This window comes from Anabas testudineus, chromosome 4 (genome assembly GCF_900324465.2).
Source record: "Anabas testudineus chromosome 4, fAnaTes1.2, whole genome shotgun sequence".
Taxonomy (NCBI): domain Eukaryota; kingdom Metazoa; phylum Chordata; class Actinopteri; order Anabantiformes; family Anabantidae; genus Anabas; species Anabas testudineus.
This window is the reverse complement of record NC_046613.1, coordinates 18,484,980-18,512,062: the sequence shown is the minus strand read 5'-3', so window position 1 is coordinate 18,512,062 and position 27,083 is coordinate 18,484,980. Positions and strand designations below refer to the sequence as shown.

General features: G+C 39.4%; 2 protein-coding genes across 5 annotated transcripts in view; both read left to right on the top strand.

The window, feature by feature from the left end:
* The first annotated feature begins 395 nt into the window (after positions 1-395).
* On the top strand, positions 396-12,645 carry rexo1 (REX1, RNA exonuclease 1 homolog). The gene is made up of 16 exons (XM_026346130.1): positions 396-708; positions 1,724-3,582; positions 3,675-3,776; positions 4,731-4,941; positions 5,104-5,252; positions 5,682-5,819; positions 5,970-6,093; positions 6,345-6,470; positions 7,342-7,482; positions 7,633-7,746; positions 7,916-7,989; positions 8,803-8,913; positions 9,649-9,764; positions 9,945-10,083; positions 10,633-10,753; positions 11,468-12,645. The coding sequence occupies exons 1-16, from the start codon at positions 525-527 to the stop codon at positions 11,554-11,556; spliced, it is 3,798 nt and encodes a 1,265-aa protein (XP_026201915.1). The 5' UTR covers positions 396-524; the 3' UTR covers positions 11,557-12,645.
* A 10,253-nt stretch (positions 12,646-22,898) lies between these two features.
* csnk1g2b (casein kinase 1, gamma 2b) overlaps positions 22,899-27,083 on the top strand; it is a 28,843-nt gene continuing 24,658 nt past the window's right edge. For 2 of the 4 annotated variants that reach the window (XM_026344975.1, XM_026344976.1), the window contains exons 1-2: positions 22,899-23,042; positions 26,178-26,978. In XM_026344975.1, the coding sequence (XP_026200760.1) occupies positions 26,751-26,978 (228 nt within the window). In that variant the 5' untranslated portion in view covers positions 22,899-23,042; positions 26,178-26,750. Of the gene's footprint in view, positions 23,043-23,123; positions 23,287-26,177; positions 26,979-27,083 lie in introns of those variants that run through there. The other 2 variants (XM_026344973.1, XM_026344974.1) reach the window with 2 other exon arrangements.

Here is a 27,083-nt window from a genome sequence, read left to right as displayed (position 1 = left end):
TGCTTGTGTCGTTTCTTCAACTGTTTTAAATCTACAAGTAGCTATATTATAAGGGGCACAACTGGAGCTAGCTAGTACATTTGGGTGTTTACCAAAACCAAAGGGAGGGGAAATAAAATATTTCTATAAAGAACTAAGTAGCAAGTGTTGTATCACTGCCTGGTAAATACCTACCTTAAGTTGGGAGCAGATGCTGTTTATAAATCGAAAGATTTAAAGTCTCTTTAGTAAAGTTTAAGCGTGGACTAAGGTTAAAAATGGACCAAATTAGCCACTTTAGCTAGCTAACTTTATTCACTAAACGTTACTAACGGTTAACAATCGGCTGTGACGTCATGGTACGCGACACGTGGAAGTTCACGCGAGATTTGAACCCCCCCCCCTCCCCCGACGCATCCAACATGGCGGCGTAGGGACGTTGTTATTGTTCCGTCGCTTCTGAAATCTTTTGCGTTAGGACAAAAAAACTACACAGCAGACGAACCAGCGAATTCGAGCGGGCATGAGAACAACATCTGGAGATAATGTTAAGATCCACCGGCTTCTTCCGAGGGATTGACTGTCCGTTTTACGCGGAGTGCAGCAAAGGAAGCAGAAATGGGTGTAACAGACCGTACTGTCACTTCAGGCACAGCCAGCAGAGACGAGCGTCCTACGGAGCACCAGCAGATGCTAAAAAGCAAAGAGACCTCCATATCACACAAAAAGGTGTCTAGTATTATTTCACCAAATCAAAGCTCGACTCACACACTTCTTATGCCGCGGAGTAAGCAGCAAATGCTTGTGTGAACTGGGCGAAACGTAAAGTAGTGGGGATGTGATTTTCTGTTACCGTTAGCTAAGTTTGTACCATAATTAATGCAGCTTGGATGTTTTGTTCTGTGGTTTCTGCAAATTAAGGTCGGCCTATGGTTAAAAAGTACAACATAAGCTGTATCAATCAATAATTAGTCAGGTACCTCATCCATCCATCCACTGTCTTTACTGGCTGACCTGTTAAAGGGCAAGTTCATAATGGTATGAAATTTGCTATTATGTCAAATAGATTATATAAAAACAATAAGGTACTAGGGCTAAATACACTAGGTAAGGATGGTAATTAAGTGTACTGAAAAGTAGCCACCAATAAACTGAGTCAAGAAAATAATATCTTTTACTATTTTACTAAGTATTTTTTCTCTGCACATAGTATTATGAGCATGAAATACAGTTACTGGCCTGGGAGTAGCAAACCAGGACTACTACCAACTTATGTGTTTAAAGTATTTATTTCTTGTAATGCATAAACCATAACGAAGAAGTTAAATATAAATATATATGATTATCTTATAATTAGGTAAGTAGTCTTTTTGATTTTCTAAGGATGTTGCCCTCAAAAAATTTTACTCTGTTCCTTGCCTTTGTTGAAATTAAAGAAAATAGGCCAACAAACCACATAAAATGTTCCACAAATCATCTGGACTTCTTATAGTTGTGCAATTGTGTATTACTTTGAGTATAGAAGGTTATTCATGAACCTGAAGTCAGTGGTTTGACAAAAAATAAAAATAAAAGAATTTGAATTATTTTTAATAGTTTTCTTCAGCCCACTGTGTTTGCTAAGTTGTCACAGAGATAGTTCAGTGCATTTCATTATACAATTGAGAAAATGTGTGTTTTAAAAATGGGCTGAATATTCCACTTTTTTGGTCAGATTTATCAAGATTGTCTTGCATCTCTGCAGAACAAGGTTATGATCCCTTCAAACCAGAAGTCGTAAGACCTGAGGAACAGCAGAATGGCAAATCAGCTGCCTCGGGAGACATCAGTGGTGCTTTGGAGCTGGTCAACAAGGCCATTGAGGAAGTTCGCAGTGAGGTGGAGAGGGAGAAGAGGAAACTTTCTCGGATTGGAGACGAACCGTATGATCCTAGCGAGAGTACCAGTTTGTCCTCCTCTGATGCTGCTAAAAGTAAAACACCAGGATCACACCTGGCTTATGATCCTGGCAGTTATCAGATGACATCAGGAGGTTATAATCCCACCCCTGGGTGCAGCAAATACACCTTGGATTCAGACACCCAGGGGAGCAAAAGTAACTCCATGGAATATGTTCCCACTTCACTGAAAAAGCCTTCTACTCGGACACACACTCAGCAACCCCCCTCTCCTCCCCCAAGCCCAAAGTATTCAAACAGCACATCCTCTTCTAAATGTAAATACACTGTTGACAATTCTAAACCATCTACAGATATGGAGTATGACCCACTGTCCAACTACTCAGCAGGAATTGCTGTGAAAAGCAAGAGGGATGACAGCGCACAAGCAGTTAAGACTGAGGGGAGCAAGACACACAGATTACCAGTGTCAGATTTTTCAGATGAGGAGTATGTTGTATCTGTGAAAAAGCCTCGGCAGCAGAGTGTAGACACAAAAAAGTACACTTTCTCTGACTCTGATGGGGAGAGCTCTGGAACAGAGTACCGTCCCACCTCTCTTAGCAATCTCCAGCAGAGAAAAGGCACCACTGCATCAGTGGATACTTCTGCCAAGGAGAGAAAAGAGAGAACTGAAAATATGCTAAATGCACTGACACACAGGACTAAAGAGGGCTTGACACAAGTCTCAGATGTCCAAGACGACAGTAAACGTAAGGACAACCTAGAGAAAAAGAAGGTTGTTAGTCAAACTAGGCATGAGAAAGGTGGCAAGTTGGAAAAAATACATAAACTTGAAAAGGAAATAAACAAAACATCTGGTCTTAAAATTAGTAGTAGCAGTAGTAAGGATAAAGGTTCAATAAAAAGCACAAGCCAGGACTCTGCAAAGAAGGAGAACAAGAGTCACGGAAAGACGGATGATAAGAAAAACACAGCGAAGATTAAGACATCTGATAAAGTTAACAAAGAGGACAAGAGAAATGATGGTGAGATCAAACCTGTAGAAAAAGGTAAAACAGATTCCAGCAATAAACATAAAAATACAGAAAACTGTGCAAGGGAAAGCAACAAACCCAATACATCACATAAGGAAAAGGAACACAGCACCTATAAAGACCGCCAACACAAAAATGGTAAACTTGATAGTAGTAGAAGAGGAAAAGATGTGAAGAAAATTTGTAAAAGTAGCTCAAGTAGTAGCAGGAGCAGTCACAGTAACAATAAAGTGAGTTCTTCTAATGGTAAAGATAAAGTGAAGCAGAGCCTAACCTCATCAAAGGATAAACGGCGAAGTCAGAGTCTTAGCCATGTTGATCTATTTGGAGATGAGAGTCCAGAAGAGGCTGAAGCAATGGAGATGGACAACGATGATGATGATGAAGTAGAGGAAGTGCTGGTGAGGAAATCAGCCGATGCTTTGAAAAGAGGACGACTAAACAAGAGGAAAGCATCAGAGCTTACTCCATCTTCCTCTGATGATGAGGGTGACCATGGTGTGGATGGCACCAGGGCAGGTAAGGACAAGGGCCATGATGTTGAAATCGACTTCTTCAGTTTCCAGGAGGATGTGGACTTTGACTCAGATCCCATGGAGGAGTGTTTGAGAATCTTCAATGAATCCAATGATGTGAAGAGGGAAGACAAGGGAAGACAAACTAAACAGGTATTACTGCTCATTTCTTGCCTTGCTTGACTTTTCCATTTACCACACACTATTCTTATTGGAGTCTTATATGTTATGTTGTGCCCTCCCAGCCCTCTAGGGATTCAGATGAAGAGAAAGGCACAGAAAGCACTTTAACTACTCTTTTCCCTGGGCAAAAGAAAAGAGTCTCCCATTTTGTTGCCAAAGGAAATGTAAGTTTCCCACCTTGACTTTATTGTTTCACTCCATTGCATAATACTGTCACAAGGCAGGCACAAACACACAGTGTCTCCTTGTATTCTTAAACTTATTCACAGTAATTCATAACATCTTTTTATACAAATGTTACTTACAAACAAAACAGTGATTATTTAAAGTTATATTAGCATAAAAAAGGGAATGTGCAAAATGCCCTTAATACCAAACTTAGTGACTAACTTAAACTGTATAATACAGCATGTGTTAGACTTTGTTTTCTGTTTTTCTACTTGTGCTGGAAAAAGCACAGCCCGTTCTTGCAAGCATGTACATGAAAGCTAACGGCAGGGGCAGCTTACAGAGCTAGCATTCCAACAACCCAGGAAATGATATGAAAATGCTGTAAGCAGAGGCAGAGCTGAGGTGATGGGGTTTTCCAGTCAAACTAATTTGTCGATACTCGCAGCTGTTTGTGTTTCTACAGAAGTAGTGAGCTAATCAGTGGGCTGGGATATTTTTAGTTTGAGTTGTATTTCTGATCCAGATCACAAGAACCTTTCATAACAGTCCTGTCTGTAGGCGGCTTGTCCATATAAAGTGGAGGTATAATAATGTAATTATGTTATTGTTTAAATGGAGAATCAGCATTTAGCATATTACACATATAACAACCTTCATTTAAATTTATGGCCAGTTCTCCTTCTGTTAGCTTCTATGTTGAAAGTAGCATTTTAAAGTTTAAAGTAAACAAATGCATATTTAGAAATTTAAAATCTGGATAAACAGTAAATGAAACATACATGTGACACCATATATGTATGAAAGGAGATGTCTGGTACATTATGTACAATAACAACATATACAGGAAGATACTTAACCTGCAGATCAGCAGTTTTGTTTTTATTTTTAGATTCTTTACATCACATTTTTTCTTTCCATACTAAGAACACAATTGTTCCTGTTTTCAGACTGATGCACCTTCTAAGTCTGTGGTGCGGCCGTACAAGAGACCCACAGCCCAGGAGGTCTGCTACCAGCGTATGCAAATGGCGCAACAGCAAGCTGCTCAGCTTTCTGCTTCAGTCAAAACTGCCTCACAAAGCTCCAGTTCCAGCTTCTCTAAAGAGAAGAAGAGAATAGCACACCGTCCCAGTCCACAGATAACATCCTCCAAAACCAGTATGAGTGCCTCCCCTACTCAGCATTATAGGAAGATGCGGCTTTGTCTATATTTTTTCCCAAAGCCTGTCATGGTTACTTCCTCTTATGTTGAAATGGCTAAAGTTGATGAAATCATCTTTGATCCTTGTTGTGTGTGTGTGTTTACGCTTGGCTAACTAGGTCCTGCAGAGGCTAAAGCAGCTGTCAGTCGAGTGTTATCCCCCAGCAAGACTCATCAGAGTGTCAAGGCTCAAACCACAGCTGGCATTTTGTCAAAGACAACATCTACTGTCATGCAGAAGAGGCTGGCACACACCCCCACCATAAAGGTATCGAGCATTTTCTGTAACCTAAAGAGAGCAGCTAGTCCGTCACTTAGTTTTCCTCATAGCCAAGGAGTTTGCACATTCATAACCTTGACAATTGCTGGCAGAGGTCGACATACAATACTGTGCAAAAGTGTCAGGCCACCATTAGATTTGTTGTTTTGGCAATGCTATTATGACAATACATAGGAAATATCTACACAATTTAAGGAAACACAACAATATTTTTAAAAAAGCAGATTCTGCAGGCTAAGGGATGAATATTAAGTGTGACCTTTATACAGGAACATGGAGGTCAGGGACAAAAAAGCAGTGGAAGACCTGTTCAAATGTGATGAGAAGTTTTGCAGAGTTTCTTCTCTTTGCACAGTACTTTATCATCGTAGGAATGTTTGACTCACAGTCTATGTCCTCTCTCCTTTGACATTTCAGAGTTCTACAATGAAACGCCCGGTCATCCCCACTGAGTTTGGGGCCAAAGTTCCCACAAACATCCGTCAGCGCTACCTCAACACCTTCATAGATGAATGTGTCAAATTTTGCCCATCAGAGGATGTTGCCTTCCAGATGGTATGAGTCACGTTAACCTTGTATTAACTGTAATCTAAGGTGCCAGAATCTGATTTGGGTTATAATAATAAATATCTGTAGACTTCAAATACACTATTTTATTCCTATGTAGAATAAGCTAAAGTTTTGACAGTGTAATTGTTGTTTCAGGCCCTTGACGAGGAGAAGCTGGTATATGAGCGCAGTAGCAGTAAGAACATCTACCTCAATGTAGCTGTCAACACGCTGAAAAAGCTGCGCAGCAAGAGCAGCTCCTGCCCATCACCTGTCACCAGTATGTCAGCTCAGCCCCTGTGCAGTGTATCATCCAGTATTTAGACTCAGTATTCACAGTTTGTTTACACAAATAAAAACAAACTCACACAAAATTAAAATACTGATTGCATGAGTGCTCCAGATTATGACAATTACAATATGCAGCATATTGAGTTAATATTCTTACATTCTTACCTACATACAAAAATAAATGACATATTTGAAGCTACAGTTCAATGTGTAACCTCTGTATATGTGTGTTTTTTACAGAGGAACCAGGGTTAGTTGCTAACAGGAGGCCACAGTCCCATGAGGAAGTTCTAGGAGGCCGCCTCGCTGCTATAACCAGCTTCACTGTCAACAGAATGGGTAAACAGCAGGAGGAGAAACTCATTGGTGGGTTTTGTCTATTTTTCTGCACTGAGCTAACTACCACAGGGTGCCCTTGTCATGATGACATGAATAATCATGTTTCTCGTATGTTCAGTCTCTTTTCTCCACAGCTTTGAAAGTCATTTTCATTTTTTCCTCGTTACTCGGTTACATTCCCATTATCATAAAATCTGATCAAAGGTCTGTTGATATATCTGATCAACAAGGAAATTGTTTTAATTATATACAGTGGAAAGAAATGAAATTATGAACAATAGGACAAGAAATAAAGAATAAGAACTGACTCTTGATTGTAAGTCTTCTGAGAGTTATGGTTCACATTAGCAGCTGCTTCTTGGGATTAGCAAACTTGAAATGTTTCAGTCAGTCAAAGTAGTTTGTAGTGTTAGTAGTGTTAAATCGCTTTGACTCCAGGTTTAAGTTCTGGCTCCAGCTGGACTTTGTTGATGTTATTAACTTACAGGGTAACATTTTCCAGCCTACACTTAATGTCCTTCATGGACAACATCTATACTATAATTTGGTGTATTATCAATTCAGATATGTTGTGTTCGTTCACAATTACAAAAAAAAAAAAAAAAGGCAAAAGTCTCAGTCATGCAGGTGAAGTTATAATGTATATTCTATATTGTAGGTGAGCGCCTGACCATATGCTAAGACAAATATATTCATAAAAACAGGTTTGTAGCTCTTTATAAGCAAAGATATGCCACTCCAATACAACTGATCAACTTGTTATGGAACCACAACAGTAAAAATATGTCACCACCACTACTGTTTCAGTCCAGTCATTCTGTCTCTTCACCTCATCATTGTAGGTTTTATTATAATTATTGTGGAAAAACAACATTTGTTTCGCTGTCTCTTTCCGTAGGAGCCACACTGTACAGGAAGCTTAAGACATACCTGATGACAGATGAGCAGCTCCAGGAGCACGGATATCCAAGACCAAACCCGAAGGTCGCTGGCAAGGCCATCATATACAACCTGCCAGAGAAAAAGGTCATCACAGATCGTACGTATCCACGCGGCACCACAATTCTCTCACTATTTCTAAAAATTAATTACTAATAACTATGCTAAATTATAATAACATGGACATATAGAGCATGTGGGCCAGTAATCATATAACCTTCAGCTGACAAACTCTCTAATGGTTTTCCAGCATTCACCAAGATATGCTGCCGATGTGGAGCAGAGTATAAGATCCAAGTCAATGGCAACTGTGTACGGAAAGAGGAGTGTAGTTTTCACTGGGGACGTTTACGCAGAAATAAAGGTAAGATTGTTTATATTTATTTGGTGCAAGTGGTTGACAATATATAATTTATATATTGTATCTTATGGATAGTTTTTCTTTTTGTTTTGTTTTGTTTTTCGTGCTACCAAGTGTCTCTTTCTGACTTTATTTATTTATTTATTTATTTTGTCTTCCTATGCTCTGTCAGTTGCTGGAGGCTGGGAGACCAACTACAGCTGTTGTGCTTCAGCTGTGGGGACTCCAGGTTGCCAAGTTGCCAAGGTATCATTAAAACGTAGCAAGGCATAAAATGAAAGCATGCAGCTAAAAAGGTTTTATATATGAGTAGTTTTATATTTTGGATTGTTTGATCAAACATTGCACTGTGTTGGATTTGTTTAGCAACAGTCTACAAATCACTCCCATCTTCTGTGTCCTTCAGTCAGATGGCTTTATGGCATGTGTGTCGGTCTTGTGTAACAGGTTTAGCTTTAACCAGTGTCTTACAATAACAAATTATGTCAAATGACAATTAAAAAAAGGCTGCTCGTAGTGATGAACCTACGGAGAATTATCGCCTCATTCTACTCACTATTTACATGTCTGGTCTGTAAATTCACGTTTTTTTTTTATCTTGAATGAAACAAAAAACTACTCTACACTAAAGTCCATGCAACAGACAGCAGAGAGGTAAACTAGCTAAGCATTTAGGAGTTCATTAGCAGCCCCAAAACAGTCCTAAAAGAGAGTAAATACTGGACCTGGTTTCTCCAAATGAAACTAATGTTGTTCTCTAATACCTAGATGTGTAAATGAGTGACAATTAGCTAGCAAATTTATCATATCAACTTGTGTTTAAATAGTATTTCCAATGCACGCAAGTAAAAAAATCTCATTGGTAGCAGCAGCGGCAGTAGTAGTAATCCCAGATTTAAGAAGGGACTTTGTATCGAAGACATTTAGCTTCCAGGGGTCATTCGGTCCCCTTTTGTTTCTGGTTTCAGTGAAAACGTAAAAAAACAACATATAGTTTTATTTGTTGCGTTTTTACAGTCATTCTCTGAGTTTAAGTTAGTTACATTTCATCTTCTGCAGCAACATGTTCAGGATGGGCGTAAAGAGTCATTAGATGGCTACGTCTCAACCTTCACTAAACCATTACCACCAGACGGCAATGCAGGGGTCTTTGCACTCGACTGTGAGATGGTGAGTGAGGTGTTTTTACCATCTGATTAACATAATGTAAATGCACACTTGACCTAAATGGAAATTTCTTATTTGTGTTGTATGAGTATATACAGTGACAAGAAAAAGTATGTAAACCTTTTGAAATGTTGTTGTTGTTCTGCATTAATTTCTCATAAAACATGATCTGATCTTCATTTAAGAGTATTAACAACACATTATAATGTCACTAAAAAAATTCATATCTTTTATTTCTTTATTGAGAACAACCATAAAAACATCATAGTGCTAGTGGAAAAAGTATGTGTCTCCTTTTGTAGATTGTTTGCCTCATCAATTCTTGATCGTAGATTCTCTGAAAGCTCCTTTTTTGGGAGACATCGCTCACATGAGCATGTTCTTCTTGTGCAAAGCAAACTCAAAAAGTTTGAGTGTTTTATTTTTCATAGTAGCTCTAGTCCACACCTCCAAACTAATTTTCTTAACAAGACTCCAGGTATGCTAACACCTAAGTTAGGTTGGTTCTCCACTAGCTAACTATGAGGGTTTAATGGTTGTTCTCATTAGAGACATGAAAGATCAGAATTTAGTTTGTGTTATTATTTTATATATAATTTTATGACAAAATAATGCAAAAAACTATGAAATTCCAAAAAGTTCAAATACTTTTTCTTGCCACTGTAGATGTTTTATTGCAGCATTATATTCTGTATTTAGTGTCACATTTAACATTATTTTTTACATCCTTGTAAATAGTGTTACACAAAGCAAGGCCTGGAACTTACGAGAGTGACAGTCATTGATGCTGAGATGAAAGTTATCTACGACACATTTGTCAAACCCGAAAGCAAAGTGGTCGACTACAACACACGGTGAGTTTGTCCCCATGTGTCTTTACATTTTCTGAGTTATGTTTGTTATTTATTTTAACTGGTAGTAAATGAATCAATCTGTGATCAATCAAATTCAACAGGTCTAGGTTTTGAAACAATATTGTAAGTAAAGGAAAGCAGTGTTGTAACAGCAGTAGGTATCTGGTATCTTGTTTATAGATTTTCAGGTGTGACGCAGGAGGACTTGGAGAGTGCCACCATCACCCTGAGAGATGTTCAGGCCGTGCTGCTCAATATGTTCAGTGCTGAATCCATTCTCATAGGACACAGTCTGGAGAGCGACCTGCTTGCCCTAAAGGTACCAGGACCACCACATTGTGACAATTTGCAAGTAAAACTGTGGTGCTTTGTACTGCCTGGATGATGTGTCTCAGTCAAGAGTCACTTCACAAAGCAGTTAAGATTAAACCTTGAATTTACCTTAGCTTAAAAAGTGATTTTGTATTTGACACTGATGAGGGTTTTATTGTCCTGTTAATATAAACTGTACAATATACACCTACATACACCATACACATATTTCCCAAAATGAGTATTTCTTTAAAAAAAATACAGTATCACAAATAATACTATCCTCATATTAGTGTGGAAAAATGTTTATATTCATATTTTTCAATTAAATCAGGTGAAATGGTTGAGAATTTCAGTTTTAACAAATATATGAATCATTCAATAACGACTTCATGAAACATGTCTTCACAGACATTGAGCACAAAACTATTTTATAACTTTAACTGGAGCAGAGTGAAAAACCAGTGAATTCTAACTCTATTATAGTTATTGTAAGCTGGTGACTTTGGCTGATTTTGACTTTAAACTGTTCCCTCTGTCCTCCTCTCTTCTCCAGCTAATCCACAGCTCAATTGTAGACACAGCCATTGTGTTTCCTCACCGCCTCGGCTTGCCCTACAAACGTGCCTTGAAGAATCTGATGGCAGACCACCTCAAACGCATCATCCAGGATAATGGTGAGAAATCACACAGAACTAACGAAATGAATTGTATTACATTCTAATATTCATTTCTGTGTAGACATAATATTAATGAGGTTGATTTTCTCAAATTGTGTAATTTCTTGAGAATTAATGAAAACTGGTATATTTATGCAGTAGCAAAGTATATGTAACTCTGACAATTTATGTACGAAGCAACCCATTGATTGATTGAGAACAGAAAGAGATTGTGATAATAATGATGATGTAGTTTTGAGTTTGCGCCACATGAAGCATACACTTATGAGAGCCATACCTCGCGATCTACGATCAAGAATTGATTATTTACATAAAGTTCGCAAGAGTTACAAAGTGAAAGACTTTAGAAATAAATAGTCTACAGTTTAGCAAACAATTTACAAATAGAAACATTTTGGAACTGTGGCTACTCTACAAAGAAGTGGGTGGCCAGTCTAAAGCACGACAAACACGCATCAATCAGGTAAAGAAACAACCCTGAGTGACAGCCAAGATTTGAAGGCATCATTGGAACTGGCTAGCATCCGTGTTCATGAATCTACAGTATGTAAATGATTGTTGTTAAGACTTGCAGAAAACCATGCAGAAAACCATGAAAGGTTCACATACTTTTGCTACTACTAATAGGTTGCCTGAATTAATCAAAACTGAAGCTCTTCACTAGTTTGGTTATACAATATTAAAGCTGCTCATTTGTTCATGTGTTTCCAGTGGAGGGCCACGACTCGAGTGAGGATGCATCTGCCTGTCTGGAGCTGATGATTTGGAGGATCAAGGAGGATGCAAAAGTCAAAAGATGACTCCTGATCCCTCTACTCCAGTTTCCTCAGTACGAGTCCCTTCATGTTGGTTTGAGAGAGACAGACACGTTCAGGAGGCCTACACCTGCTCTCAGAGGGTTGAGGTTGGAGTCTCGGGGGAGGAATATTTCAGCACATTGGGAAGTTTCCATTAAAAGAAAAGACCTGAAGAGAGCTCATTGATGTTACTACCTACGTACTGTAGGCCCCTTCAAAGCAATAGGAGCCGAGATGAACAGTAATTTCATTTGCTTATTGTTATTTTAGTTTAAAATAATGTTAGTTTAAACATATTTCTGTTTATTTGAGCAGTGTCTTTTAAGGCCTCATACGATTTATCAATAAAACCTTTCTAGAGAAGAACTATTTAAAACGACTGGGCATTGTCCGCTGAACGACAATGATTAATATAATATTCATGCCAGGCTGTATGTTCAGCCTAAATTGCACTATATATATAGAGATGCTCTTGTCGTATAGGGCCCAAGTCTGAGTACCTCATCTGTGTTATAATGCATTCACTTCTAACAAATAACTCTTTCTAAGTGCATTATGTCTTAGTCTGTCGAGCATTGCTATGTAAATGCTTTTGTGTTCATGTTGCACCTCGTCTCGGCGGTCCTTATAGAGTTTATTTCGTTGTCTGGCTCTCAAACCTGACTAATCCTATAATACTTGATCATTTCAAAGACCCTTGGCAGAAATGTGAATTCTCTGCTGCAACTTATTTGGTAAACTTATTGAATATATCACTGTCTCGTGTAGGTATAGGTCAGACAAAATACTGACTATCCACCACTGTGTCTGTGTCATGTGCACTGCATGAATAATAACAGGAAATACAGGAATCATTGTGATAGCAAATATGACATATTGCTCCTCCATAAAGACAAAAATAGGGTTCAGTATTGTTGAATAGGCCTGGGTTATTATTTACAGTTATCATTTAGCGTGTACCAGCTTCCTTGTACTGTTTTCTGTTGACTGAAAAAAATACCCAAGAGCTGTAAATATGCTGTAAGCAGTTTACTTTTGTAATTGTTCATTTTTGGTTGTTTATCTTTTTCTATTAAATGGTATTAGTTAAAAGAAGATGTCAATCTGTTTTTACATATAAGCAGCCCCTCTCTGCCCAACTATGACAAAATATAACTATGTACATTTACTAAAGGATCATTTTGACATACTTGTGCTTTACCTGGAAACTTTCTTTTTATATTTTACTTTTTATTTTATACTTAACTGTCTTCAGAGGTGAGTATTGCACTTTTCACGGCACTACACTTATCATTAAGATGATACATATTACACATACATATACAAAACATTTTATTACTCTATCAAATGGGACACATTGAGTCCAATGACTCAAAGGTATATAGTGTATATACACTGTACTTTGCACTGTCAGCTGGTGCATCTTAAAAGTCTCATGCTGCCTTAAAAATTTGTTAAATGAACGAAGGTTGAATGTTCGTTCATTATAAACAGATTTACTTTAAGTTCCCACTGTCTTAAGCCGGTGACATACCAGGCCAACAGCATATGTGTAGATATTTAAAGCAAAAGGAAGTTGAACAGGCGTGAAGCTGAATTAATTTAAGTTCATGAGAAATAATTAGCTGATTCCACTAAATTCCTGCATCATGTTTTACAGTGCAGCTTTGACCAACTATGACACTAAAGTGCTCCTTCCTAATGAAAACATCAAAACAGCAACAACACAGTTTTATTCCTACTTCCATACAAAACCTGAATCTTTCTTCCACCTCTGCTGCACAAATAGTTTCTGACAGTGTGACAGCTTTCTGTCGGTACATTGCTGGGCCTCTTGCAGCCTATATGTCGATGAAACAGCAGGTGCAGCTGCCGTAATTCTTCTTTCTCCAGCAGATGTGTAAATTGGAAAAAATAGGAGAGAAATGCTAAACTGAGAGGCCCATCCTTTCTTCAGTGTTTTTGCCTATTAAGCTCCTCCCGTCACATGTCAGTATGCATTTCTCCAGGCCGGGCCACAGACCCCAGGTATTAAAGGAGCCAGTTAGCTGGGATCAATACCTACACAATGTTGCAGTGACAGGGAGGGGGGCTTCCTAGTGTTTACGGAGTGTTGCAGAGATTTTGAACATGTGGAGCAAAGCAGCTTAAAGAGGTTTTCTTCATTATCAAATTCGATCAGTGCCTCTCTTTCTCTCCCCCGTGATCACCTTTGACTAGTGTGGGGTCAGGAGGGGGAAGCTCCAGGCCGGGGCTCGTAGCCGACACCATGCTGGGAGATGGAGAGCTGCTTTATCTCTGCAAGAGCCTGAGCACTGAGCCTGAACATTTCAGTTCCTGCATCCTAAATTGACCTGGGATGATTAGTTGATTCATGGTAAAATTATTTAATTAATCTCAGATGACAAAATATCCACTGGCTGTAACTTCTGTTCTCATTCAAAGTGTGAATATTAGTTTATGAACAGAATATACCTGGGTTTGGTCATTTATATCAAGACAAAACAAGAAGTTTTCAAGAAATCAACAATCTTTAGATCATTATTTTTATTATCAATTTATGTCTATTATTTTTAGAATTTATTATTTTGTTAATAGAATTATTTTAAAAAACAAAACATTTATCACAATTTCCCAAAACCCCGAAGTGACATATATTCAGATTTTTTTTGTAACCAACAGTTCAAAACCCAACAATAATAACTGTAATAGCAGCATATTTGAATTGTTTCATAATCTGAGAGACATGTTTCAAATAAAGACTGTGCTAGATTAAAGTGCATTTTAAGAATTAAAATACGTAAGACAGAGAAATAAAGACTTAATAACTTGTATGTGCACAACACAAATGAATGGCATGAAGCTTGATGTTCTCCTGTCAAATATAGTTTGGCACATTTATATATTAAATGCTCTCACCTTTCTGCATTCGATGGTTCTACTACTCTTTTTTAAGTTGGCCAGAAACCCAAACCTGCTTGGAAGTGAACCGCAAATCTTTGTTTACACAGTTTTTATTGTGTTTGGCTTTAAAAAACAAGCCCACTAATCACTGTGGGTGCCCTTGACCCCTGGAACTCTCACAGCTGCCCGTCCCTTGCTCTCTGTCTTTAATCCATAACACTCTCTCCCAATTAAGAGACTGATCTTTACTCAGTCTCCTGTATTGATCTGCTGATAGCCGCTGATTGCTTCAGTCCCTGGGGCTGCATCAGCGATCATAAGATACTAATTGGAGGATAATAAAACGTTATTAGTTATTAAAGTCCAATTCATTAATCGATCAATAACATCCATCATAAAACTATCTTCTTATTTACTATTCCACCATCTGAGCCAAAGTCATCTCTGTGTTTATATTTGAGATTTATTTTGTGCCTGTGTGTACTTGGTGTGTTTGCAGCCAGGTCAATGTCAGTCTAAGCCCCGAGTGTGTCATAGCCAGTGTCAGGCCTCACAGTGTGATCCTGGCTCTCAGAGAGGCTTAACAGACCTGCTGCCCGCCGACCTGTCTCCCTCAGGTCAAAGGCCAGCCAGCCCTATCGATTCTCCAGATGAAGAAGTCTTTAGCTCCTGCGCCTGCTCGCCCCTCTTCAGCCCACATGCTCCCGGACTTACACTGCAGCCCCTGAAAGGCATCTCAATTGTGTGTTGCATGCCAATCGATCCGGTTGGTGTCTGAGGGGGCCTTTCTTTCAGATAACTGACAACTACATAGGTCCCCTCCTGACAGGCTCTTGTCAATACAAATTTCCACTATTGATAAGTAATTAAAGAAAAGCTGAACATCTGTTAAACAGGAGACTTTAACAAAAACTTCTTAGGGAAAAAAAGAGACAATGGTGACAAGAGAGAAAAACATTTAACCCCCCCTTTCACCCTCACTTTTTCAACTGCCTCCCTTTTTCCCCCAATTCTACTTTTTCCACTACTATTACTTTTTGAACTGTAAAATACTGTAAACTAAATATTCTTTCGCTCCAGTGATCACAAACTGAACTGTTTAGTTTCTGGGGCATTTTCTTACTGTCTTTAAGTCTTACGTTTAATAAACTTCCATCCTTCCATCTTCCAGCTGAAGGAAACACGTTGGAGACCAAGTTTAAGCTGAAACAATTATCTGATTAAACAAAAATGATTAAATAAATCTCCTGTAATATTTGCTTGTGTCCTTTTTCTCAATATAAACCAAATACCTTTGGATCTTGTTGTTGCCAGTTGTTTTTCCTCTCCATGTAGTAATGATTCTGTTTCTTATAAGCCACCAAAACTGCGCATGCTAATAAAAATAATAATTAATAACACTTTTAATTGTCAAATCTGCTGTTTGAATTCTTAAAAAACAACATATACACATTGTTGACTGCTCATTTCTAGATATCAGATCCAATGATGCAATTCCAAAAGAAGATTTTTCACAACCTGGCAACCCAAAGATTCTTGTTAACAGTCTGTAAGTAGTACTTGATTTATAATGTACTGATAAATACTTTAGTTACATGTCATTAATATTCCAAAGTGGACTCAGGGACCCATTAACCTCCAAAAAACATTAATTCTGATACTGAGTAAAACAAACGTACTGCATTAGGCTGTCCTACTTCACCATCACCTCTTTATTAGTGGGATACGTTATGTAGTATGTATGTTAAAGTGGCTTCCACAGCTGAGCTTTAATAACTGAGTTACTTGACATCCGGCAGGATAAAGACTGGATGTTCTGACAGTGATTATTTGTGTTGTAAGTTCTTGCTAATTACTCTTTTTAAACCTGCACGAGTTTTCACCTGCTCAGTGGTGAAACTGTTCTTAGTGATGTGACTTAGCCTTTTGTGTTTGAGTCACTGTAATCCACGCAAGTGTAAGTGGATCCTTTAAGAGCAGGATAACTCCATTTAAGCAGTTTTAAACACTACAGGAGGCACCGAAATCCCGTAACTTCTTATTTACCTCTGCACTTCAGTCTTTTAATGCGACAAACTCACATCCTGGTGTTTAGAGCTGCTGTTCTGTGGCACTGTTACGAAACCTTCTGATTAACTTGAGGACTGATGGACTGAGATGTTTGTGTTATTTAGAGCTCGCTGGTTGTTGTGGATTTGAGGATGAAGCAGTCACTCAGCAGGCTTTGGGTGACTGAAAAGTGAGGACATAATTGAAGAAGCCATTACTCGTTTGGACTGAACCCTGGTTGTCTATGAGTGCAGGAGTTGAACCCGGACAAGCCCTGCTGGCCCGCAGAAAGGGAAATGATCCGGGGGGTGCACTCTGGGATGGGGATGGTCACACACAACCACACTCTTTGTGTGCCTCTAATCCCCCCAGCCAACACAGCTTTGGCCAGGTTTCATCATGAAAGTGCCATGAAATAACTACTTTTTTTCTCTCCTCGCAGTAAATCTCCCTTAATCCTGCAGGCTGTGGAGACAAAGGCCTCTGGGACCTAATCCGGGAGCTCTTAGTGAGGCTGAGGGGCTGGCCGACGGAGCCTCTTCTAAATGACTTATTTCTATCGGACACTAATATAGCTTGACAGCCAAGAACAGCAAAGGAGAAGGAAAAAAGCCAGGAGGAAAAAAAAAAAAGAGAGACCACAAACATTTTCACATATTTTGGAAGTCTGAGCTGTTGATTGTGCTCAAGTGTGAGAGGAAGAAGTGAACCATGGTTATTGGGCTACACCCAACACAGGAGACATCTGACAAATGTATCTGTGAATGTTCGAGAAGTGTCTCTGCGGTGCTTCATCATAACAAAGGATGTGCAGCAGGTTTACTCACTGGAAAACTTTAGAATACAATATTTACTCTGTGTTTTCATTAAATTATTAGTTTAGGCCAGCAGTAATTCTTCAGCATCCTCATTTGTTGTATCCCAGATTTAATTATTATTAATTAATTATACGTAATAGTCTTGATTTATAACAGTAAGCCTACATGTACACACTGGTGGTGTGGAGTTTCAAAGAAGTGGGCTTATATGAGAAAAGGTCTGGTGTCAGACGCTGTTGTACTGCATTATGGGAAATTAAGTATCCAGCGGTTTTGCAGATTTAAACCAATATTAGAATGTTTCAGCCACTCCTGCAAGTTTCTTTTGTCAAAATTTAAATTTATCTTTAAAATGTCTTAAAAAGGTTTAATTATATTATCAGCTAACTACTAACAAAGGTACCAAGTATGTGGACTTCTTTCAGAAATAGAGCATCATATTACTACTGTATATGATCATTATTACCACTACTTTTTATATAAAAAACAGAAGTAGGTTTATTTCACATGCATTAGATTCTTTTGGTGATTGATGCAAAAATGAGTTATGATACCAATGAGAATACTTCTACAAACCTGCAGCAGAGTTTCTGAGTGAATGCACAGTTACTCTTCTAAAGTGTAAGACAGTAATAATGATGATGATGACTCCAAAAAATGATAAAGTTCAGTTCATCCTGGTGATTAGTTGATGTTTTTGCTCTTCCTGGGAAGAAGTCTAATTTAGCTTAGCTGGGTTTTCACAAATTGTTCTCATTGAGCAGGGTTCAGCTTAACTTCACATGGTGACAGTTTATAGGCAAAATATGGTGCCTGTTAGCAAAACAAACCCTGAGAGAAAACCCCCTCCGAGGAGGGACTGTCAAAGCCAGCGGTATGGGAGAAAGAGGACTGAGAAGAAGAGGACAATCAAAGGCTGTTATTTTAATCTGTCCTGCCTCGGAGATTAGTCGACCACATTGTTTTAATTGTTTTAACGGGAGGGAATGAAACGCTCGCTTATAGGGGGGATCCTTGGCATAAATCTCTCAAGTTCAATAGTTTCAAAAACTTGAGCCCCTTGCAACCCCCCTCTCTTCCCTCATCCCACCTAATCCCGGCTAATACCTTTCTTTCTATTGGCTAATGGCTGAGGGGAGCCTGGGTAAATGCTTCTTAAATAGTCGTGGGTGAGAATGGTTTCGGAGACTTATACGTGCAACGACAATGAACGGTGCTGTGTGAGGATCTAAAAGCCCCAAAGAACTGAACTAGGAAATACTGGACTACAACTAACCAACTCGACGTCTGTGCGTAAAAGCGCACCTGGATCTGCTCTGGATTTGGATCACAGGTAAACTACAAATCTGCAACATCAGGAGGATTGATGATGGGGATTAATGAAATCTTATTTTAGTCTTAATAATTTTGGTTTAAAATGTTGTTTTCATGTCTGTCAGATGCAAAATAGGTGTCAAACTCGGGCCTGAGGTGTGAACAATCGAGTGAGGGTAAAATTTGACCCTGTACAGTCAAGTATAATTTAGAGAGCACTGGAACCCAGGGTTTGATCTTCTGACATACTATTTGTTTGTCATCAGTTTTAATTGTCAAATTAATAATCATTTATTTATTATTCAGTCAGTGATGACGTGTCTGTTAATGCCCCTTGGGGATCACTTATCTGTTAAGGTTAGAAGCCAATGACTCTTTTACCCCCTGTAGCTAGAAGACCCATAAAGAATGAAAGCCTGAATTCCTGTTTCTCTTTATTTACTGATTTCACTGCCAGTTCAACAAATGCGTCTGTTTCTTTAGCTCCAGCATGAACTCCTTGAACTTCTGCGGGGCAGCCAGCGGTGCAGTGTTTCCTCTGCACAGTGTGAACTCTGTGCTCTTCGACCTGCACCACCAGATGGCGGAGCAGTACCACGTTTACTCTGCCCCCGGACCCACAGTGCACAGCCTGTCTGTAGCTGAGAGACTGGCAGGTAGGTGATCCTGGTCCTGCACAGAGTTTGATTAAAGGGTGAAAGCCTTTACATTAATGGAATTTTATATTATTATTATTATTATTGTAAGTTTCAAGTCACTTTTCCACTCTTTTATTTCTCTTCACACTGTCAGAATGATAAAGTACATTTTGATGCAAATAACTACACACTTTAATTTAAATAACATGTCAGTGCACACTGTTTACTTATATAATATATCTTGATGATATCTTTTTGTGTCTGTCCATAAAGAGTTGATTCTGGAGGCTCGATATGGAAACCAGCAGAAACAGCGCCGCAGCCGCACTGCGTTCACAGTGTCCCAGCTGCAGGCTCTGGAGAAAGCCTTCCAGCAGACACAGTACCCAGATGTCGGCATGAGAGAGAGGCTGGCTGTCTGCATCAACCTGCCTGAGGCTCGCATTCAGGTGAGAGCACACCCCACCGAACACAGACTGTAAAGCTGAAGCCAATGTTTGTAATTCTTAATACAGGGAAAACAAGAATGAGACACTGCTGCATTTAATTCTTTCTTTCTTCTCCTTTGATTCTTGAATGTGTCAATTCAATGTGTGAATTCTGCTCAGCAAAGAAATGTACCTACATTTACTCTGTCTCCTCCAGGTGTGGTTCAAGAACAGAAGGGCAAAGTTTCGTAAGGGTCAGAGGTGCTCCCCGCTCTCCAGAGACCACAGTCTGGAAGAGGCTCCACATCGCAGCGGCGTGGGACAGGAGGAAGTCAGGACAGAAGACAAACAGGACATCATCACATCATCACTCGCTGACAGAAACATCCCTTCTGCTCCTGCTGTGGACAAAGTTAGGGATGTTTGCCCCCGTCTCACCTCTGCAGACTCTGATGTATCACGGTGCCCCCTCCAACTGCACTCTCCTCCAGTTTTTCCCTTCATGACAAGGGAGCGGTACAACCACCCACCTCACCAGCCTGTTGTAGGAGCGCTGGCCACTGAGCTCGCCCTACCGCCGCTTTTCTGGCCCATCATACAGCAGCACAACTCCACCCTGGGGGCTCCTCCAACATCAGTTACTAAAAACTGTAGCTTCTCCCTTCAGACTGCTTATTCCAGTAAGGCTGTGCCTCACCCTCACCTGGGGCTGTAACTGTTGTGGACGGGACAGAGACACATAAAGCCCAGCACCTCTACTCTATGTGGACTCGCCTGAAGTGGCTGTTGTGGGAGAAAACTAGGTAACAAGGTAGAGAAGCACCCACTGCCGTGTTACTGTGAACCTGCCGTGCACAGAATGTGATTTTATTTTAGTGAGTGTCATCAAATGCCCGTCTGTCAAAAGGGATTTAAAACTGCACTGTCAAATACTTTCAGATGGTTTTAAATAGACAAAGTCCAAATTTTGTCCGATTGAATTAACATCTACAGGTTGGTTTTAGTTTGCCAGTAGTATGTGTTTGCATGAAGGAGGTTTTGTTTTATCCATCACAATGTGGTTCTAGACAACAAGTCCTATTAAAACCATGAACAATATTTAGCTGGCTGCCAAGTAACATCTAAGAGAAGCTCCTTGTTTTATTAAAGCACTGCAACGTAGCAATGAAATAAAACTATTTTTACCTACTCTTTGTTGTTTCTTTTAGTTTGGTTGTTATGAGACTTAGCAGTTTTGTCAGTGTGACTAATGACAGACATGGAATCAACTCAAAGCCTTTTATCTGCTTACACGCGCCCATAAAACTGCTTGTCTATGCACACAAACAGGTTGCAAGAGGTTGCTGGGGGGGGGGGGAGGGTAGCTCTACAGAGGCAGAATATCTACCTCTATCAAAGAGATGTGGAATGAGATGAAGACAATGGCCACCACAGAAGTCACACACTGTTGTCAAAAGATAACCAGAGTTAGCTAAGGAGCTAAATCTGGTCTTTAAAGGGTTTCTTGACCTCTTCTGATTACCCTGGCTTGATATACATCATCCATCCTCCTCCTCCATCATCTAAACTGATGCCTCTGAATCTCTACACGTCATCCCTCCTCCCAGTAACACCTCTACCATTTACTCTGCTACCTCCACAGTGTACACCTCTGCATCATTGACTTCTCAAGTGCCTTCAACACCATTTAGCTCCACCTGCTTGTTGCAAAGCAGCAGGAAATGTAAATACAATCCTCCGACTTTGTGGAGTGGACCACAGACTGCCTCGCTGCAAGAGTTTGTGGTGAGCTGTACTGGTGTACCTCAAGGGACTGTAATAGCACTGTCTATGGTCAAATTAAACCTGACAGTTTAGTTTTAGTTAAAATTAATTGTTGTCTCATACGGAACCAAAATAATGAAAATGATGACTATGTTTAAATACTGGAGGAAACTCCACTGGCAACATCAGTAATGACATTAAATATTACCTGTGGTCACGTGTGTGATGCACTTGTGGCACTGACAAATTAGAACACAGTCTGCCCCTGGGCACAGACGTGTAAAATGAGCTTCATCCCTAATACAAACAGGAACTAGACACCCAGAGTGAGAGAGACACAACTACCAACCCTGTCTTTAGTGATTATCAGTTACGTGTGTGGTTAGGTTTAGGCAACAAATGCACTTCATGGCAAAACATGTATAATGTCAGCGTCAATGTGTGTGTTAACATCATCAATTCATAACTGTAAGCAAATGCTCTGAGTGCCTAAAAGAAAAAATCGTTTACTTATGATTTAGTCATTAACAAATACGTAAATTAAAAGCACACCATCATTTCATTTATAGAAAACCATGGTTTGTGTACATGGTTGTGTTTTGTGTCATTTTTGCCCTTTTGTAGTTGTTGTGCATTTCTTGGTGCTAATTCCGTTTGTTGGTGCTAATTGTTTTGTGTCTCTTTTGTGACAGATTTGCATTGTTTGATTTCTTTTTGTGGTTTTTTTTAGTGTCTCATTTTGGTTGTTTTGTGCCCATTTTTTCTTTCTGGTGTCTTTGGAGTAATTTCCTGTTTCTTGTAATTGTTTTGCATCACATGTGATAATGCTTCATCAAGCATCTTGATTAAGATGCTTGATGAAGCATTTATTCATTCACCTTTGGCTCCGTTTTATTAGCCAAAGATGCAAACATAAAAGTGTTTTAATATCAGTTTTCCAAATGTACATACAAGGAAAGAGTAGAATAAAGGGTAAACTTGAAGCTTGCATTTGTTTTTGATACCTCTGTTTTTTATTTTGCACATGTCTCTCTGATACTTTTGTTTCTTTGCTTCTGTGTGTGTGTAGTTTTATATCACTGTTTGGGCTCCTATCCCCTGATCCCTGTTGGCCTGAGCTGGTAGGGTCTTTCATTAATCCATTCAAGACCCATGGCATGGGAATTCAGGTTTAAGGGGATCATACTTAACACGCTAATCACCTAATTTGTGTTAAATCGTCAGAGTAAAGAAGTATAGAAGTGTGTTGCACATGTTCATCAGCTTATAGATGTTTGAATGTCTTCATAGTGGCTTCACTTGGATCAGAACTGCACATTTTAACCGGTTTAAGGCAGCTATTCAGCAGGCAGGCTACGCACGCCTGATGTTTGGTCGTATTCGTCAAACCAGCTGCGCCAGTTTTTCGGCGTAGAGCAGTGCTGCGAGCCGCCGTGACGCCGAGCCTGGCCATCGGCAGCTGAGGGAGGCTTAAAGAGACAACAGCAAAATCATAGCAACTTGAACACAAGAGAAAGAGACCCACGAACGAAGAGCCATGACTTCGACGGTGTTTGGATAGCTAACACTTAAAGGTAACACCAACGCCTTCAGCGACAGAAATCCCCCCCCGTGGCTGTTGTTTTTTAAAGCCGCGTATTAACGTTCTTGCTAGTGTTTCGTGCGCTAGCTTGCTAAATGGCTAGCTTGCGAGTTAAGCGGTGAGAGATCCAGGGACCGTGTTGGTGTGCAGTCGCTTGTTTAGGACTAAGGAGTTGCCCGGCAGTGGTCAGGACAGTGGTTATGGCAGGAATCTGAACTCGGAGACGACACTTTCAGGTGAAACCAATACTGTCGTTATCATAATGTTACTCCAGTTGATAATATTAGCTAGTTAGTAACGACGTCGCTTGGGACGTTCTCAGTTATTAAGCATTTACTAACCAGCCAGGTTAATGTAGCATAGGTTTTGTCAATCAATTAATATTTTATCGTTTGTCCTGCGTTGACTTGATCAGTTTTATATTACGACTAGCTAGCTTGTGGTTTTACGGTGCAGTGTTGTAGGCAGATTGGCTATCGATACATACTTAGCAGTTTTATCAGGCGTTGGGTCAAAGGGAACGGTGTTTTTGGAAGACGCTAGCTAGGTTAGCTTAATTCAGCTGTGTGACCATTCGACTTAGCTACAGCCTGGAAATAAACGTATGCTGTTTAATTCATTTGTCATCAGTGCTGTGTGTGTTTGTATGTATATATACAGTACAAGAAAATTGTTTAATAGAAACAAATTGGCTAAGATTGAGCGATATAAAGCTAGTGTGAGGTTGCTAACAAACGCCAGGATAGCCCGAGAGTATCTGGCCCTGTCCTCCGAACCAGCTTGTTTAATGTCACCGATTGGTTTTATAAAGGCACTTGTCGACAGGATTTGCTTGTAAGATTTTTATTTACAAGTCCTCGTCACGTCTCACAGATCACATTGATGCTAACAAAGAGAGAAATCAGGTACTTCACCCGAAACTAACGTTAAATCTATGACAGCTGCCAGACACTAACCTACTCGGTAGCTAGTTAGCTATTAGCTGTTATTAACGTAAGCTCAAAAAGGAAGGTGTTTTGCCCCACAGAAGAGGGAATTTTGTTTTGTTGTTGAATTATTTGATGTTATTTGGATGTTCACTGCCAGTAGTTGGATTCATGTTTGTAACGTTGGAAATCCTCTTGCCATCTTATTGCTAGCTAGCTGTATAGACTATAATTGTGGCAAGCTGGCGTCAGCGCCTCTGTCTGCCTCAAGATTTTGTTTCAGCGAGATATCATTAAAAGATTTTTTTGTCCATGTATCTAAAAGTGCTCCTTCAATACTTGGATTATAGGGCTGCTTACTGTTTTAGACAGCTCAGCTATACCAAACAGCTGGCGTGAACAAACAAACACAACTTCCTGAAATGAGACAATGTAGACATATGGCCAAGATTGCCAAGAGGTTCCCAGAGACAGTAAGTTACCCATAATAGATCCTTGTTGTTTTCCATTAACATCTTTATGTCTCATATTCCAATAATTCTGTTCTGTAAGTACCTCAACTAGTATTGGTTTTGTGTCCCCTTGAGAAAATGAGTGCTGGTCATAGTGCACTTAACCATTTCAGTAGTCGTTGTGATCATTTGACATGCAGACTCTAATAGCCTGTACTCAGCTTGTTTATTGAACTAAACTTGTGACTAGGAAGACTGGTATCTTCCCATTTCCTATACAAAATAATGCCATGCTTCATGCTATAAAACGAGAATGTGTAATTACTGAAGGCATACCTGGCTCAACAGAGGGAGTTGTCAAATACAAAATGATTTTTACTGGGTGTTAGTGTACTGTGTCATTGTTTATTTACTCAGAAATGTAAAATCTGTTTCCAGCCTCCATAGCTAGTGCTATGTTAATATAGCTTTGCCTCTGTATTGTTTTGGAATAAACTTGTCAATTTATATTTATCCATTAAAAGGCATTACATGAGTACATTATTTTAATACATATTGAACACAAAGTAGTTTTCACTTATTAGTGGTATATCTTTTTTCTGATTATGCCATATATAATGTGTTGGTGATAGTAGTTCTTAACCTGTTAGATATAGTTGAGCTAGCTGTAGACTAGACTGTTTTCAAATCTTTCCAATAATATGCTTCCCAATGATGCAAATGTTATGAGGAAAGGCATTACAGTGGTCATTGATCCATGTAAGTGCCCTTCCATAAGAAAGAGTAGCTGTCCATTGCTATTGCCTGCATTACCTGCTCTCCTCAGCACCACTAACATCTTAGATCATGGACATAGGGGAGTTAGGAGAGCCGCTCTGGTCTGATATCTAAGTGTGATTGTTTTCGAAAAACTACACATAGATGGTCAAATTACAGTGCCAGTGATAACTACATTTATGGTCATAATTGTTGTTTGTGTTTGTTATTTCTACAATAATAGGGTTACTCTTTTTTTACTTGAACACGTTTTCACCATATAAACATCTTTGTGCTGTGTATGTGAATACATTTATGTGAAATTTTCAAATCCTCCATAGTCCGAGTCCTTTTGGTTCTACTTTCTATTAATCTGAAGATCTGCACACCTGAAAATATAGATTAGGAATGAAACTTGACATAACATTATTCAACAACATGAAATACATTAGTCTCATATATAAAAATACAACTTTGTGATCTGCAAAATCTTTGGAAGATGCTATTTTCTGAGGTGTATAAAATAGGCTTAATTGTAAGAGGAACCTTTTTTTTTCTCATGTCTGAGGTCCACTATGGAATATTTCCACTCATATATTGATTACTTTATTGAATTTGCCTTGCGCCAGTCTGTAGCAAGATCTTATTTCAGTTGTAAGAAACAGCTATAGTAGACATAATTTGATCTTCAAGTAAAATGTGATTTATTTTTTTCTAATTTTGTTTTTATTGTTATTATTAGCTTTAAAGAAAAGTTTAATCTCCTAATGACTTTGAAGGGATTTGATAACATAATTATTGATTAGTTAGATTTTTGTATGTTTTGACTTCAGATTGTGCATATATAGATTTCTTTTTGTCATTGCAAGTATAGAATTGGATAGTCAATGGAGACATAATTAATGTATTTAAGCATGATGTATATTTTACATGCCATACAGGAAACGTGGTATCAGAGCCTGTGGACTGATTTGTCTGTTTTTCTTTTTGCAGATATCCATTACATCAAGCCACCTGTTATCTGTCTTTCTCATTGATGTTTTCTCCCACTCTGTGTTGCCTCGTCTGTGGTGGCCCTGCAACATGGAGAATGTCCACTGTGTCACTGAAGGCTGACGAGAAAGAATGAGGCACTCCAGGAGATGTTCCCAAGTGGCCTCGTGGATGCAGTAGCTGGATTTTTGAGTGCTTTTTTATGACTAGTGTTGTATGTGTGTCTGTGGGCACATGCTAGCACAACCTGCCTACACCTCAGGCAGGGGCATACTACTCTAAGACTGGACCTGGGGAAACTCACAAGAAAGGAACCCCCCTGGTAAACACAAAGAAAAAGGGAAGCACTCAGTATAAGAACTGTCAGATTCACATACGTCACTTCAGCTGTAGTTTCAGCACACTGAAGTGTCTTCTGAACCATTGCACATTTTAATAGCAACACCTTTCCTCTGTCTTGTGAGATTTGTTTCCCTCCCCCTCCCTAAAGCATCCTCTTGTTATCGTTGTTGGAGTTTCTATGGTTTGCATGGCTGGAGAATAACCGTGGAGAGGCCAGGGTATCACAAGCTTATGGATTTTGACAAGAGAGGGGGCAAGGGAGAGACAGAGGAAGGGAAAAAGATGTCTAAGACGGCAGGCAGCAGGACTGGACATGGGGGACGGAGTTCAGGGACCAATTCTGGAGTTCTTATGGTTGGCCCAAACTTCCGCGTGGGTAAAAAAATCGGCTGCGGGAACTTCGGAGAACTGCGGCTGGGAAAAAATCTCTATACTAACGAATATGTGGCCATCAAATTGGTAAGTATACCCTCAGGTCTATGAACTCACAATTCCACATTGCACCACACCACTGTTGGTGTCCTCCAACATAAAGCCACACCCTATATGAATAATCTTTTTAGC